The 17,349-nt window shown below is 42.6% G+C and overlaps 1 protein-coding gene and 1 long non-coding RNA gene across 4 annotated transcripts in view; one reads left to right on the top strand and one right to left on the bottom strand.

The window, feature by feature from the left end:
• ADGRL1 (adhesion G protein-coupled receptor L1) overlaps nt 1-17,349 on the top strand; it is a 207,798-nt gene that overhangs the window by 177,457 nt on the left and 12,992 nt on the right. For all 3 annotated transcript variants that reach the window (XM_075206898.1, XM_075206900.1, XM_075206899.1), the window contains exons 6-16: nt 3,881-4,180; nt 5,836-5,939; nt 6,151-6,336; nt 7,991-8,029; nt 9,736-9,919; nt 10,037-10,159; nt 11,255-11,460; nt 14,622-14,792; nt 15,094-15,303; nt 15,527-15,747; nt 16,039-16,105. In XM_075206898.1, coding sequence (XP_075062999.1) covers nt 3,881-4,180; nt 5,836-5,939; nt 6,151-6,336; nt 7,991-8,029; nt 9,736-9,919; nt 10,037-10,159; nt 11,255-11,460; nt 14,622-14,792; nt 15,094-15,303; nt 15,527-15,747; nt 16,039-16,105 — 1,811 coding nt within the window. The remainder of the gene's footprint in view (nt 1-3,880; nt 4,181-5,835; nt 5,940-6,150; nt 6,337-7,990; nt 8,030-9,735; nt 9,920-10,036; nt 10,160-11,254; nt 11,461-14,621; nt 14,793-15,093; nt 15,304-15,526; nt 15,748-16,038; nt 16,106-17,349) is intronic.
• LOC142151357 (uncharacterized) overlaps nt 1-17,349 on the bottom strand; it is an 82,333-nt gene that overhangs the window by 57,077 nt on the left and 7,907 nt on the right. The window lies entirely within an intron of this gene.

Here is a 17,349-nt window from a genome sequence, read left to right on the forward strand (position 1 = left end):
GTCCAGTTTCAAACGGGCCCTAAAAACCCACCTTTTTTTTAAAGCCTTTCTGTCTCCCACTTAACTTCCTACCTTATCTTCTGCCTCCGTCCCCCTACTCTCCCTCTCTCCCCTGCGTCTCTCTGTCTGTCCACCCCTCCCCTTAGATTGTACGCTCCTCTGAGCAGGGCCATCTCTCCTCATGTTTCCACCACTTCTAACTCTGCTCTCCAGCTACTTAGCCCTCCTCCTTGAGGGTCCTCCACCCCACGTCCACTCTCGCTCCCTCCTCCCCCCTGGGGGTCTCCCTGTCTTCCGCGCCCTCCTTTTTGGGCCCCGTCATTTGCGGATCCTACCTCCCCCTTCCCCGCCCTCTCTAGCTGTGCATTGAGCTTACTGAGTTGCTGTGCTTACTGTTTACTGTACTGTGCTGTCTCCCATTGTATTGTAATTTGTTTGTCTCTGTACGGCGCTGCGGACGCCTTGTGGCGCCTTATAAATAAAAATTAATAATAATAATATATATATAGAGAGACAGAGAGAGAGAGAGAGAGTATTAAGGTTCATCTTTGCAGAGATTGCTGGTAAGTATCATTGACCATTGTCAGGGAATTTAAGATATATCATATTCAATGCACATTTTATGCTGCATTTCAATCTATTTTATTATTACGATAATCATTAAATAAATGCTAATAAGAATTTGTCCCTAGTACTGATGCTTGACCAAGGGGCTTTAAAATTTCAGCTGTGCTTCTCTTTAGAAAATAGTCCACTTCTCGCCTTGCCTAACCCAAATTATTCATGAGTTCATATTTGTTTCTAGAGCTTTTCTAAAATCCAATAAAAGTGTTAATCCTTTTCTTTTTATGCGATAGTAAATGATACAGGTCCCACCATATTAGAAGACCCGCTGGCTATGTGGGTGTTGTTGCCAGGAGATATTTGATTCTCTTATATATCACATTTAATTCAAACTGAGGCACAGTACTATGCCAAGGCTGCAGGATGTATTTTCTAGGAGGTTGGTGCCTAGGGCAGGATCTGTTAGAAATGTTTTTATTACCATTTTATGCTGACTGATCAGCTTCAAGAGAAGTGGCACTGTGTGATTTAGCATGAGATACGTGGTACTGTGTTATCCAGCATGAGAGAAGTAGCACTGTTGTGTAGTCCAGAATGAGAGTAGTGGCACTGTGTAGTCCAGAATGAGAGAAGTGGTACTGTGTGATTTCGCATGAGAGAAGTGGTACTGTGTGATTTAGCATGAGAGAAGTGGTACTGTGTGATCCAGCATGAGAGAAGTGGTACTGTGTCATCCTGCTTAAGAGAAGTGGTACTGTGTCATCCAGCTTAAGAGAAGTGGTACTGTCTCATCCAGCTTAAGAGAAGTGGTACTGTGTCATCCAGCATGGAAGAAGTGGCACTTTGTGACTTAGCAGAAGTAGTACTGTGTCATCCAGCATGAGGACTGTAGATGTAGCTTATCTGGATTTCAATACGGCTTTTGACACTGTCCCACATCACAGACTGTTAAATAATCTTGAAAGCTAGGGATTGGATTCTAAGAGGGTTGAATGGATAAGATCTTGATTGCAGGATAGAAAACAGAGTTATAGTAAATGGAGTCACAGGAGGGAAAGGTTACCAGTGGAGTACCTCAAGGATCTGTACTTGGACCAGTGCTTTTTAATATCTTTATTGGAGACATTGCAAATGGTATTCAAGGAAAAGTATGCATTTTTGCAGATGACACAAAGATATGCAACAACATAGAAACACCAAGAGTATAACAAATGATTGATGATCTAGGTAGACTAGAGGAATGGTCAAGAGAGTGGCAACTACAGTTTAATGCCAAGAAATGCAAAATCATGCAATTGGGCCTCAAAAACCCAAAGACTAAATAGAGTATTAATGGCACTGTAATGGAAACTACTGAGGAGGAAATGGATCTAGGAGTCACTATTTCAGGTGACTTAAAGGCAGGTAAGCAATGTAACAATGCAATGAGGAAGGCAAGTCAAATGCTTGGTTGTATAGCAAGAGGAATCAGTAGCAGAAAGAAAGAAGTTATAATACCACTGTATTGGTCATTGGTACGGCCTCATCTAGAATACTGTTTTCAATTCTGGAGAAGAATATAAATACATTAGAGACTGTACAAAGAAGGGCAACTATAATGGTGCATGGCCTACAGCACAAAACTTACCTGGAAAGACTCAAAGATCTTATTATGTATAGTTTGGAGCAGAGAAGAGAAAGGGGGACATGATAGAAACTTTTAAATATATCAAGGGTTTTAACAAGGTACATAAGGGAAACATTCTTCCAATTAAGGGAAGTACTAGAACACGAGGACATGCTCTGACACTGGAGGGAAGTAGGTTCAGAGGAAATTTGAGGAAAAACTACAAATACAGTAGAGTAATTTAAACATGCTTGGGATAGACATAAGGATATCCTTACAAAGATTAAAGGACCAAATAGGGTTTGAGGTTACCATAGGTTAATAAATTGGCAGACTAGATGGGGCAAGCGGTTCTTATCTGCCGTCAAATTCTATGTTTGTATGAGAGAAGTGGCACTGTGTGATCCAGCATGATAGAAGTGGCACTATGTGATCCAGCATGAGAGAAGTGGTACTGTGTGATCCAGCATGATAAAAGTGGCACTGTGTGATCCAGCATGATAGAAGTGGCACTATGTGATCCAGCATGATAGAAGTGGGACTGTGTGATCCAGCGTGAGAGAATTGGTACTGTGTGATCCAGCGTGATAGAAGTGGCACTGTGTGATACAGCATGATAGAAGTGGCACTGTGTCATCCAGCGTGATAGAAGTGGCACTGTGTGATCCAGCATGATAGAAGTGGCACTATGTGATCCAGCATGATAGAAGTGGGACTGTGTGATCCAGCGTGATAGAAGTGGCACTGTGTGATCCAGCGTGATAGAAGTGGCACTGTGTCATCCAGCGTGATAGAAGTGGCACTGTGTCATCCAGCGTGATAGAAGTGGCACTGTGTCATCCAGCGTGATAGAAGTGGCACTGTGTCATCCAGCATGATAGATGTGGCACTGTGTCATCCAGCGTGATAGAAGTGGCACTGTGTCATCCAGCGTGATAGAAGTGGTACTGTGTCATCCAGCATGATAGGCGTGGCACTGTGTGATCCAGCATGATAGATGTGGCACTGTGTGATCCAGCATGATAGAAGTGGTACTGTGTCATCCAGCATGATAGACGTGGCACTGTGTGATCCAGCACGATAGATGTGGCACTGTGTGATCCAGCGTGATAGAAGTGGTACTGTGTGATTAAGCATGATAGAAGTGGTAATATGTCTGTTTTACCCATTATGTTTATTAGTTTACTGTGTTTGTCAGGCTGTGCTGTGGCCTGAACAGCATACAACAAAAGAAAAGCCCAGGAGGAGAAATTACAACAGTTATTTCTATTCCATGTTCTAACGACACCAGGATAGTTTTATATGCACATGATCCACTGTAAAGAGCACATCTCTCTACACACGGTGTTTTGTGAACTGAAACACTTTTCATGGGACAGGTGCAGGTGTCTGTAGTGCCATATGCCCTCTATTTTCAGGGGCTTGGAGCATATAGCTGTGCTGTAAAGCTGTGTACTTTGTATACACCCTACACAATATGATTCAAGGACACATCTTGCTCTTTAGTCCAGGTGCACATAAAGCAGACTCTGTGTTTCTGTGTCTCAGTGTGTTTTACATAAGGCTTCACACAGAAATACAATTAGAGAAACAGTAATAACATTGGGAAGAAGGCATCAGAGTGGAGATAGACGGTATTATACTTGGTGTATATTCTTTTATATATAAATATATATTTTAAAACTCCTGTCTTTATTTTGCACTCCTTAGGTCCAGTTACTCCCACCCCATCAGTGGTCACAGTCACCCTTCCTCCCCCTCCTGTGACTGTAACCACTCTGCCGTCTGCCACCACCACTGTCCGTCGTCCTCCCCTCACAACGCATCCTGTAGGGGCTATAAACCAAGTGGGGCACGATCCTCCTACCCCCGGCACCCGTCGCCCTCCCCCGTCCAACCAGCATTCACACCCAGAGATTTTCTGTCCTGCCCGTGAGGAGCGGAGAGTCCAGTGGCCGGCCACGCAGCAAGGCATGCGAGTAGAGAGACCGTGCCCAAAGGGCACCCGTGGTAAGTTGTTTTATACACATTAAAGGTATTTCATGAAAGGGGAAAATTGAGGGTCCCTAGCACAAATGATACCTTGTCATGCACCTGTACCTTGCTGAATGTGGAAGAGGCACACTTGTGTGACTGATATTACACCCACTTGTAAAAAACACAAATTTTGTTTGCAGGAAGGTAAATTTAAATGAAAAAGTCATTTGTTTCCATGTTTATCCCACACTTTGTATTGCTGTTAACTGTTTAATGAATAAATACAGTCCGAGAAGTACCCTCTCTCCGGAAGTACTCAACAGCAGCCGAAAACTTTCCACCCTGGTTAAGGACTGCAATCAATATAATTCCATCATACTGACAGTTTATACATTTGTTTGTAAACTATAAAGTGCTTTGAATCTAGTTTAAGAAAAGAGCTATTTAAATGTTGTTATTATTAATTTTTATAATACTTCAAATGTAAATCATATTTCTACATAACTCATGTACACCGGTTATACACCTGGAACAAATAGATCCATCTTGTGTGATTCACAGTAACCAGATATTAGCTGTAATTATTTGCACTAACAAACACAACATTTCGCACCTGCAATTTTACTGTTATGGAAGATGTAGGCGGACGCGTTTGGTGTTGGATCAGAGATGAAGCAGAACGAGTTACTTATATATTAGCGCTCGTCGTGTATGTGTGGTTTGCATTTGCTGATTGATATGCATTCCATCATGGAACGCTTATAAATAAGTCAATCAATGGCTGACATTTATGAAAATTGGTGCAGAGGATAATGATGGGTTTTGTTCATATGACGTTAAACCTAGAATCTAATTGGTTGCTGTGGGTTACACCATCCTTTTCCTTTGCATGAGTTTTCACAGTCCACATGAGTTACACATGAGATACTGATGGACCAAGTTCTGGGATTTCTAATATGTCCTTTTAAAATTAGAATTTACAAGCAGAAATTCAGATAATACTGACAAACTTCTAATTGCGAGAGAATGGAAGAAGCAGGTCCCTCCAACGAGCCCCTTGTTAAATCGTGTATGGTTTTCCTTAATGAAGTACCTATCTAGTCTACTTAACAATAGAGTATCTGCCTTTCACAAACCTTGAAGACTTTGGTACCAATATAACAATTCCCTGGAGCTTCATAAAATATCAGTAACTCTGTCTTCCCCTCTGCCTCAAAAACTGTGAATGAATAATGAGGGTAATCCTAAAGTGGAAGTAAGTTGATTCTAAAGTGGAAGTAAAGGAAGTAGGTTGATTCTAAAGTGGAAGTTGATTCTAAAGTGGAAGTAATGGAAGTAAGTTGATTCTAAAGTGGAAGTAATGGAAGTAGGTTGACTCTAAAGTGGAAGTAATGGAAGTAAGTAGATTCTAAAGTGAAAGTAATGGAAGTAGGTTGATTTTAAAGTAGAAGTAATGGAAGTAGGTTGATTCTAATGTGAAAGTTGGACATTTTTTACAGTTTCCATCATGCAATTTTTTTGCATTCAGCTTTAGCTATATAATGATTCAATTGATTGATTCAATGACTGGCTGTATGTTCTGGCCATTATATGACATTCTCATTTTTAAAAACCCACTAAGAATGCAGTGAAAAGGACATCTTTTTAATATGTAGTTTTAGGTAATCATCCTTGTGTCTTCTTCGCAGGCATTGCCTCGTTCCTCTGTTTGCCCACGTTGGCTGTGTGGAACCCTCGTGGCCCAGACCTCAGTAACTGCACTTCTCCTTGGGTCAATCAGGTAGCACAGAAGGTGAGGGATGACCTTGTCTAAGAGCGGCAGTGCTTGTACGGAGTGTGTTTTATGTTTTTTAGAGATATTTTCTTTCCTGATGTGTCAATTTCTTCCTCCTGTATTTGCTTTCCTACTTGTGAACGTATTTGTTTTCTCTAAACCATTGTCCATCTTTCTCATCTGTACTTTGTTCTCCTGGACTGCTTCTCATCTCTATTCTAATCCTTAGATTAAAAGTGGAGAAAATGCAGCGAACATTGCTGGAGAACTGGCCCGACACACCCGTGGACAGATCTATGCCGGGGATGTCACTTCGTCAGTGCGTCTTCTGGAACAGCTGGTGGACATTCTAGATGCTCAGCTACAGGCGCTAAGACCAATAGAGAGAGAGAGTGCTGGAAAGAATTACAACAGGGTAATATCAACAATCCTACTACCTAGGTCACTTACTAAGTAATACTACAACCATCTGTATCACTGATCGCCAACTCAAGTAAGAGTACTAAACATTATAACCACCTGTACCACTCACAGCCAACTCAACTAACACTACTAAACACTACCACCTATATCATGGACTGTCAACTCAAATAACACTACTAAACACTACCACCTGTATCATGGACTGTCAACTCAAATAACACTACTAAACACTACCACCTGTATCATGGACTGTCAACTCAAATAACACTACTAAACACTACCACCTGTATCATGGACTGTCAACTCAACTAACACGACTAATATGGTGTCACGAACAAGGTAGTTGGATGGCCTTATCTGCTGGTATCTGCGCTGCTACGCAAGGAGGCGCAGAGTCTAACCATGCCCCAGGTGTTCACCAGGGAACCCCGCAAGGGGTTTTAGACTTAGCCACTGAGACGTGTCGGTCGTGGTCCTCCCAGGTAGCTACCAGTGAACAATCGTAGTCGACAATACGGGGTCAAAACCGTGCAGGCAACGAGGTAGGAGAAGAAGAGGAGTCAGGCAGGAGAGTAGTCAGGGAGCCAGGGGTCAGAGCCAGGAGATCAAAACAGGAACCAGGGAGAATCCGAGAGAGTGGTCAGTCAGGCAGAGGTCAGAATCCGGAGATGCAGGCTGAATAAATGTATACTATGTATATCATAGGGGAGCCAAGAGACAGGCTAGAAGACTAGATACTCTGGCACCCTAGTGGTGCCAGAGTCTGGCTTAAATAGTGGCTTACCACCAATCATTGGTGTGAGTGGAGGAAGCGGCCCTGAGCGTCTCTGTAGCCTAGCAACGGAGACGCGATCCGGTCTGAAAAGCGGAAGTGACGTCCCGTTGCTAAGCAACGGGACGAGCTACAGAGAAGGCGTCCATCCCGGCACCAGGTAGGAGTGCGGGACGGCGCCTGACGCATGGACTGTCAGCTCAACTATCACTATTACCACCTGTACCACAAACCTCCAACTCAAGTATCACTACTGCCACCAGTGCCAATGATGGCCAACTCAAGTACTACTGTACCACTGTCTACCAATTCAAGTAACACACACACAGAACTACTCTGCACGGTGGATGGTCAGTAGGTGTTACTAGACTTGCACATTCTTTGTGCCATACGCAACACAAACGCAGTTTATGAGCTTGATATTTAAATTAATATGAAACATGGGTCACACTATTGGCTGCAACCATCAGGCAATTTATACATGTTGCGGGATTCACCAATGTGTTTTGCTTTTGTGTGGAGTGCCATGTTCGCTACATACAGGGTGGCCATTCACCTAGTAAAGCTAGTAAAAGAATGATACTTAGCTCAATGATGCTGTGAAGCGCTGGTTGATGGAATTGTGGATTCCCATGGTGTTTTCTTTTGGTTAGATATCTTGTCAGGTAGGAGGGGATCTGGTGTAGTTGCTGTTGGTCTTGTTACTCTGCTATGGGTCTAGTAGGCTGTCCCAAGCGATGTAGTGAAGAGTGCATGTTGTAGGCATCAGTGTTTGTGTATACATAAAGTGGTTCCACAATGGTACAACAGCTGATATGCATTTTTTGCACTGTGCCTGCCAGTCAGTAACATTTCTGTTTTGTTTCTTTTACAGATGCACAAGAGGGAGAGGACTTGCAAGGACTACATCAAGGTAACTGTAGAAGTAGTGATGTATTACTGTCTAGCAGGTGGTGGAAGGGTGCGCTATAATATTTGTGTATTTCTGCGCCAGTGACAGTGGTTTGGGCAGCTATGCTCTGTCTATAATTCTGTGTCAGAGGCTGTTGTATGGCAAGTTATATCCTGTGCACATTTTTGTGTCAGGCTGTGGTTTGTATAGTTCTATTGTATGTTTCTATGTGACTGCAGATTGTATGGGCAATTATATTCTGTGTATATTTCACAGCTGATAGTATGGACAGTTATCTCCTTTTGTGTATTTATTTATCACAGGCGGTAGTATGGACACTCTGCATGTATTTTATGTGTCATATGCGCTGGTATGGACAGTTATATTGTGTGAATTTTATGTATCCCAGGCAGTAGTATCACAATAACTGTTGCAGTTCCCTTCTTATTGGTCTCCCTCAAACCAAACTCTCACCTATGCCATTTACTTTGAAGGCAGCGGTTAGCCTCATTTTCCTTGCAAAACTTTTTGTCCATTGCTGCTTCGTTCTGTATAATGTTCCCCATGTGTCTGTCTGTCTTCCCCTCCCTTTAGATTGTTCGCTCCTTTGAGCAGGGCTCTCCTACCTCCTGTTTCCATCACTTTTAACTGCGCTCTCCAGCTACTCAGTTCACCGCCTCTCGGTCCCTCTGCCCTCTGTCTCCTCTCGCTTCTCTCCGCTCCCCTCAGTGACTCTCAACCTGTCATCCGTGCCCACCCTCTTGGGCCATAGTTACCTGCCTGTACTCACTTTTCTCCTCCCTCCCTCTCTTTCATGCTGTGCCTGAGCCCCCAGAGTTATAGTGCTTACTGTTTCTTGTACTGTGCTGTTTCACCTTGTACTGTGCCATTGTTTGTCCCTGTACGGCGCTACGGATACTTTGTGGCGCCCTATAAATAAAAATTAATAATAATAATAATACACTGGTTGCCAGTATTCTACCAAGCTCAATATAAAATACTTATACAACATGCAAGGTCATTAACAAAACTGCACCAATATACATCTCCTCACTTGTCTCAGAATATCCCCCAACTCAACCTCTACCCATTACCTATGTTTCTCACCCACACTTATCCCCTGCTGCCATTCCTGATTACAGGACTATTTTCAGGCTGCACCCACTGTGTAAAATTCCCTCCCTTATACAACAAAACTCTCCTCTAGCCTCAAAACCTTCAAGCATTCCCTTTTTCCCCTCACATCTTCAAGCAAGCTTACTAAATTCTCAAAGCACCCTCATTACCTGCTTAGGCTCTTCTACCCAATTACCACCCATCAAACTCACGTTAAATTTATTTCTGCACTCAAGCAACCCACTGACCACCCAGCCAGTATTGCGGTGTGACTGTACCAGATAGCCCATTGAGCACATTTTCCCATTGCTGTGTGGCTGCACTAAGTATGCACTATGTATAGAGAGTATGTGGCACGTAACCTCCGGTATGAAACTCCTGTTTTCTTATAGATTGCAAGCTTGGGAGTGGGCACTCTTACTTCTGTGTCTGTCTGTTAATACCCAGTCTTGTATTAATACTATGACTGTTTACAATTGTAAAGCCCCGTTGAGTAGGCTCACACTATATAAAGAAATGTTACTAAATAAAAATGATAATAATGTTATATATACTGTGTATTTTATGTGTCACAAGCAATGATATGGACAGTTATATCCTTTGTGTCACAGGCGGTGGTGGAGACAGTGGACAACCTCTTACGTCCAGAAGCCCTACCCTCATGGAGAGACATGAATGTCACAGAGCAGGAACACGCAGCAACAATGTTACTGGACATACTAGAGGAAGGAGCCTTCCTTGTGGCCGATAATGTCAAGGAGCCGGCACGCTTCCAGACTGCTAAGACTAATGTCGGTGAGGCACCTTTAGGGAGGCGTTGTTAAGGCTGGTGTATTGTTCTACTTCATTCTTCCCTGATGCTGCTCCCTCATGGTCTTTGTGCGACTCTTAACTCTCCATCTCCTCTCTCAGTGCTGGAGGTATCTGTGGTGAACACCGAGGGCCAGGTCTCCGAGCTGATCTTCCCCCAGGACAATCACAGTGTCAGCTCCATCCAGCTGTCGGCCAATTCCATCAAGCAGAACAGTCGCAATGGTGAGATGTCTGTTTATTTATGCTGGGTTTCTACATATCACCTGTCGTCTCTGTGTCTCTGTTGAAGGTGTGTATACGCTTCTCTTTCATTTGCATTGTTCTCATAGTGTGGGGTCATTCTATGGAGCAGTGTCGGTTAACATTCTACATTTTATGTCCTTCACATACTTGGAAAATAGCCAGGAGCACAGGTGTGATGAAGTCGGCATTGCCCACTTATGTTTCCCACTGTCTAGTGATAGAAGAGTAGGTGGTCAGTCACTTGGTATCTTGCTCATACAGCCCAGACAATAGCTTAACCTCTGTTTGGTTGACCATGTGGGTTACAGGCTCCAGTAATAAGCGCAGATGTTCATGAACATTTGTTTATGGGGGAAGATGTCCTGGTTCTTGCAGCTATCTTGCTTGCAAGCTACCTGCATTCTTCCAATGCTTTTTAGTATGTGTCTCTGAAGCCTCTGTGCAGCCTGTAGGCTGTTTACATGAAGTCTCTATGCATACATTGTAATTTTCATGCACCATGTAATTTTGCTCTAATGAGCCTAATGCGCTAAGTAACATCTAATATAATAGTGTAACCTGTCATTCTTAACACAGTTAATAGTTCCGTTTTGATTGTATTTCCATCGTTACCCTTCACACATTTACCGTAGGAAATATTTCATCTTATCTCAAGTTCTCCAAGTATTGTCTTTAACATGCAGCCACCCTACCACATTCCTTGCAACATCTGCATATTTCACACGTCGTGTATAGTTTTACAGGCTTTCTTTCCCATATTGGTATAGGTTGTATTACAGTCCTTAGTAGTAATTAAGACAATAAAAAGAGTACACATTGTTGTGTATAAGTAACATTGCTAAATACACTTCAAAACAGTGAGTGCACTATAACAAAGTACAAAACATCATATTTAGATTAGGGCCGAGTGAAATGCCAGTTGCCTCTATAGGCGTTTGTGATGTTACTGGTCTTCATGGTACGTGTCATGTTTGTACTTCATGGTATTTTGGTCCAGTCTATCATAGATTATTTATGGTATTTGTATTCCATGTAATTTCTAACACTTTGGTTTCCATGTTTTCCCCTCTCTAGGGGTTGTGAAGGTGGTCTTTATCCTGTACAATAACCTGGGTCTCTTTCTATCCACGGAGAATTCCACTGTACGTTTTGGGGGTGAAAGCAGTTCCACAGGGCACTCACTGGTGGTGAACTCACAGATTATAGCAGCTTCCATAAATAAAGAATCCAGCAGAGTTTTCCTTATGGACCCCGTTATATTCACACTACCACATCTACAGGTGAAGGCAAATAGCCACGCAAATAACCTGCTTAGAACACTGTTCAATGATCAAACATTAGTAGGGTCGGGTACAGGGTGAGCAGAATGTAGTATAGGTGGAGGACAAAAAATAATAAAGAAGAATGAAAGGACTCAGTCATGCATGTCGAGAACAAGGGTTCATGTAGAATACAGGGTTAAACCTTAGTTGGTTTGATAAACCGTGTGTAAGAAGATCAGATCGCTTAGACTTTAATGATTAGACCTTGCATGGTGAGTGTGGAGGATGTTTAATAGAGAGGAGACGGTTTTATAGGACAAGTGATGATGGTCTTGCAGAGTGAGTATGGTTTGTGAATTAGTTTTTGCTCGCTGAGGAGAGCAGTATGTAGATGAAAATCTTCCATATTGTGGAGATACAGCAGATCTTCTGTAGCGTGAAGAGCAATGTGTGGACAGTAGATCTTATAGAATGAGAAGAAAGCAAGTTGGGCACATTAGATGCAGAGTGTAGAGATCTGTGTACAATGGATGTGATAGATATTGCAGAACAAGAGAAGATCTTTCATGATAAGTGGAGCAAAATGTGTTGGTTGGCTAGATTTTTCATGGCATAGAGAGCACATTATGAGCAGAGAAGATATTCTATGCTGAGGAGAGTTATGTATTAGGTGGGTGTAGGACATCTTGCAAGTTGAGGTGAATTGTGTAGAAGTAAATCTTGCAGGGTGAGAAAGGTGGATTATTCAATGGGCAGGGAAGAGTGGTAAACCTTTTGTGGTGAGGAAAACACTATGTTGTACTGGTACAATACATTTTTCAGGGTGTGTAGAGATAACTTGAACGTTAATGGTAAGAAGAGAATAATGTAGGATACGTAAAGTAAATTCTCCATGTGACGGTATTGTCTATAAAAATATAGCTTCCATGTTGACTACAGTGTATAGGAAGGATGACATATATCTTTAATATTGAGGGCAGCAATGTCGGTTGGACTAGATTGGTCATGGTTATGAAAGTACAGTATAAGATGGGTGAAGGAGATCTGCCATGGTTATCAGAGTAGTGTAGGATGGGTGGAGTAGATCTGTCATGGTTGTCAGAGTAGTGTAGGATGGGTGGAGTAGATCTGTTATGGTTATCAGAGTAGTGTAGGATGGGTGGAGTAAATCTGTTGTGGTTATCTGAGTAGTGTAGGATGGGTGGAGTAAATCTGTCATGGTTATCAGAGTAGTGTAGGATGGGTGGAGCAGACATGTCATGGTTATCAGAGTAGTGTAGGATGGGTGGTGAAGATCGGTCATAGTTATCAAAGTAGTGTAGGATGGGTGGAGTATGTCTGTCATGGTTGTCAGAGTAGTGTAGGATGGGTGGAGTAGATCTGTCATGTTTATGAGAGTAGTGTAGGATGGGTGAAGGAGATCTGCCATGGTTATCGGAGTAGTGTAGAATGGGTGAAGGAGATCTGCCATGGTTGTCGGAGTAGTGTAGGATGGGTGGAGTAGATCTGTCATGGTTATCAGAGTAGTGTAGGATGGGTGAAGGAGATCTGCCATGGTTATCGGAGTAGTGTAGGATGGGTGAAGGAGATCTGCCATGGTTGTCGGAGTAGTGTAGGATGGGTGGAGTAGATCTGTCATGGTTATCAGAGTAGTGTAGGATGGGTGGTGAAGATCGGTCATGGTTATCAAAGTAGTGTAGGATGGGTGGAGTATGTCTGTCATGGTTGTTAGAGTAGTGTAGGATGGGTGGAGTAGATCTGTTATGGTTATCAGAGTAGTGTAGGATGGGTGAAGGAGATCTGCCATGGTTATCAGAGTAGTGTAGGATGGGTGAAGGAGATCTGCCATGGTTGTCGGAGTAGTGTAGGATGGGTGGAGTAAATCTGTTGTGGTTATCTGAGAAGTGTAGGATGGGTGTAGTAAATCTGTCATGATTATCAGAGTAGTGTAGGATGGGTGGAGCAGACATGTCATGGTTATCAGAGTAGTGTAGGATGGGTGGAGTAAATCTGTTGTGGTTATCTGAGTAGTGTAGGATGGGTGGAGTAAATCTGTCATGGTTATCAGAGTAGTGTAGGATGGGTGGAGCAGACATGTCATGGTTATCAGAGTAGTGTAGGATGGGTGGTGAAGATCTGTCATGATTATCAAAGTAGTGTATGATGGGTGGAGTATGTCTGTCATGGTTGTCAGAGTAGTGTAGGATGGGTGGAGTAGATCTGTCATGGTTATGAGAGTAGAGCGTAGGATGGGTGGAGTAGATCTGTCATGGTTATCAGAGTAGTGTAGGATGGGTAAAGGAGATCTGTCATGGTTATCAGTGTAGTGTAGGATGGGTGGAGTAGATCTGTCATGGTTATCAATGTAGTGTAGGATGGGTGGAGTAGATCTGTCATGCTTATCAGTGTAGTGTAGGATGGGTGGAGTAGATCTGTCATGGTTATCAGAGTAGTGTAGGATGGGTGGAGTAGATCTGTCATGCTTATCAGTGTAGTGTAGGATGGGTGAAGGAGATTTGTCATGGTTATCAGAGTAGTGTAAGATGGGTGGAGTAGATCTGTCATGGTTATCAGAGTAGTGTAGGATGGGTAAAGGAGATCTGTCATGGTTATGAGAGTAGTGTAGGATGGGTAAAGGAGATCTGTCATGCTTATCAGTGTAGTGTAGGATGGGTGAAGGAGATTTGTCATGGTTATCAGAGTAGTGTAAGATGGGTGGAGTAGATCTGTCATGGTTATCAGAGTAGTGTAGGATGGGTGGAGTAGATCTGTCATGGTTATCAGAGTAGTGTAGGATGGGTGGAGTAGATCTGTCATGGTTATCAGAGTAGTGTAGGATGGGTGGAGTATATCTGTCATGGTTATCAGAGTAGTGTAGGATGGGTGGAGTAGATCTGTCATGGTTATCAGAGTAGTGTAGGATGGGTGGAGTAGATCTGTCATGGTTATCAGAGTAGTGTAGGATGGGTGGAGTAGATCTGTCATGGTTATCAGAGTAGTGTAAGATGGGTGGAGTAGATCTGTCATGGTTATCAGAGTAGTGTAGGATGGGTGGAGTAGATCTGTCATGGTTATCAGAGTAGTGTAAGATGGGTGGAGTAGATCTGTCATGGTTATGAGAGTAGAACGTAGGATAGGTGGAGTAGATAATTGTACCATTTACTGTCTTTGTCTTTCAGTCTAAGAACCACTTCAATGCCAACTGCACATTCTGGAATTACTCTGAGCGGTCCATGTTGGGGTTTTGGTCAACACAGGGCTGCCGGTTGCTTCACACAAACAAGACCCACACAACCTGTGCATGCAACCACCTCACTAACTTTGCTGTGCTGATGGCACATAGAGACATGGTGAGAGCACTCTCAAATCAGCGATTAGTGTATGGTTGTCTCTTTAGATTGTGACTGTGTGACTAGAATAATTGCAATGAGAATAATTTTATTTACTTTTCTTTCTTCCCTTGGTTTTAACTTGTGTTCAAAGTGCTTTTTGCCCACTGTCTTTTCAGTTTAAAGTTACACTGTGTACCTTTATTTTCACCCTATTATCTGCTTTATTAATATTCTTTATCTGTCTCTCCTTAGTTATTTTGTAGCACAACAGTTTATTGTGTCTCTGACTGACTTTCATTCCCTTGGCTTTATTTCTCAGTACCAAGGTCGTATAAATGAGTTGCTGCTCTCAGTCATCTCATGGGTGGGAATTGTGATCTCTCTGGTGTGTCTTGGAATCTGTATATCCACCTTCTGTTTCCTGAGAGGTCTCCAAACTGACAGAAACACCATTCATAAGAACCTGTGTGTCAGTCTTTTTCTTGCTGAGCTTCTCTTCCTCACCGGCATCGACAAAACACAGTACCAGGTAGAACTGTTGCCTGCTTATGTTCCCCTAGTCACATTAACACTCCTCATGTGATCTCCGTTTACCTCTTATGTCCCCACATTTTCTCTTTTTATAACTCAATTATCTAATCTTTCTCCATCTTTCACCTAAATGTCTTCTGTCCTTTTGTCCTCTTTTAGTTCCTCTGTTGCCCCCTATCCCATTCAGTTACTTATTGGTGGCCATGTTGCCTCTCTCTTAGGTGGTATGTCCCATCTTGGCTGGTCTCTTGCACTTCTTCAGCCTATCTGCCTTCTCCTGGCTGTGCCTGGAGGGCGTCCAGCTTTATCTTATGCTAGTGGAGGTGTTTGAAACTGAACACTCACGGCGAAAGTACTACTACCTCTGTGGCTATGTGTTTCCTGCTCTTGTGGTGGGAATTTCTGCGGCTGTGGATTACAGGAGCTATGGCACGGATAAAGCGTGAGTGACACATGCTATCTTCAGTTATGTAACTACCTCTTGCTGTCCAATACTGTCTCCAGTTATGTAACTACTCTCATTGTCTCCAGCTATGTAACATCTCTCTCACTGTTTACAGCTCTGACAGTCTCCAGATATATAACTCCTCTCTGTCTCCAGCTATACACATCATCTCTGACTCTCCAGAAGTGCAATTATCTCTCATTGGATAACTATCTGGATGTGACTGTTTCTCTAGATATTTATAAGTGTTCCTCACTGTCTGTTTTGCTGTTTCTCTCACTGTCACAGTTGCTGGCTGCGAGTTGATAATTATTTCATCTGGAGTTTTATTGGTCCAGTATCCCTTGTTATTGTGGTGAGTAATGTTTTCTCTGGTGTTCTCCTTCTCTTTAGCTCACTGTCGTAATCACTCATAATGTATATGTGATTCAATACATGCTCTCACATCTCAAAGTTTCAATGCATTGCCTCTATTATTTATCCTACATTCCTCTACACACTGTATCCTGCTCTCCTCTGCACTCTATCCTGCACTCATCTATGATCTATCCTGCACTCCTCTATACAAATGCCCTACCAGAACTATAAATCTGTCCCCGCATTTTAAATTTACCTCCCCCTCCAATGCAACACGGTTTTCGCCCAGGTGAAAAGTTACTCCTTTTTTATGCTTTGCTCTCCTTAATGACTCAGGCCCTCAATGTCTACTGAACATTTTTACAGTTGCTCCTGATTGCAAACACATGTTATAGCATGCATAGGAGAAGGTCATCACTAGTAGTCAGGACTTAGACTAGCCCTGTAGCTGGAGCAAGAGATAGGCAGAAAAACATGTACTTTTGAGATGCCCAAAGCTTGAATCGGATATTGCTGCATGCGCACGAGTTTGGCACGCCCTTACTGTATATTGACTACGAGCTAACGCCCCTTCCTCGTTCCCTCTCAGAAATCATAGCCTATAATAAGTGTCCATGGCGTTAGAAGGTGAATTGAACATTTCTGCGTTTAGTTTCAATTGCTCCGGTTTTGAGCGTGCGCAGATGAAATTTGCAGATTATACATCCAAAATCGGCGTTTACCTTGCTTGATGAATCAGGCTCTGGCTGTTTAGTAAACCTCAGAACTCTGAATATATTATACCAAGTTCTGTGGCTTTGGAAACATACAAGTAGCAGCACAGATGTTGCAGGCTTTTTTTTTGTTCGACAAATTAATTTCACCATCAGTTCTTAACCAAATGATGCTTGTAATAAAAATGTAAAAATGAGAGCGAAAAAATGACAATAGTTTTCTCTTAGGACCAATTAGGTATTTTAATTAATATACCATTTCCATTTTCAATACTGCTTAAGGGTTTTCATTTTTTTAAGTCATGGCACCGTTGAAACATAACTTTGATGGCAGATCGGCCCTGCGGCATTATACGCCATACTCTCCGTATGTTTTCTACTAAACTAAGACTTTTTTCTGACAAGGACTTTTTACACTTGTGACAACATCCTGATGAAATTCAACATCAACATAAGTGGATAGTTGTAGAGATCTGCAGAATGTTTCCCTGATCCGAGAACTTTATACAGATTGTATCTATCGTTTTCC

The sequence above is a fragment of the Mixophyes fleayi genome, chromosome 4, assembly GCF_038048845.1.
Source record: "Mixophyes fleayi isolate aMixFle1 chromosome 4, aMixFle1.hap1, whole genome shotgun sequence".
Lineage (NCBI taxonomy): Eukaryota > Metazoa > Chordata > Amphibia > Anura > Limnodynastidae > Mixophyes > Mixophyes fleayi.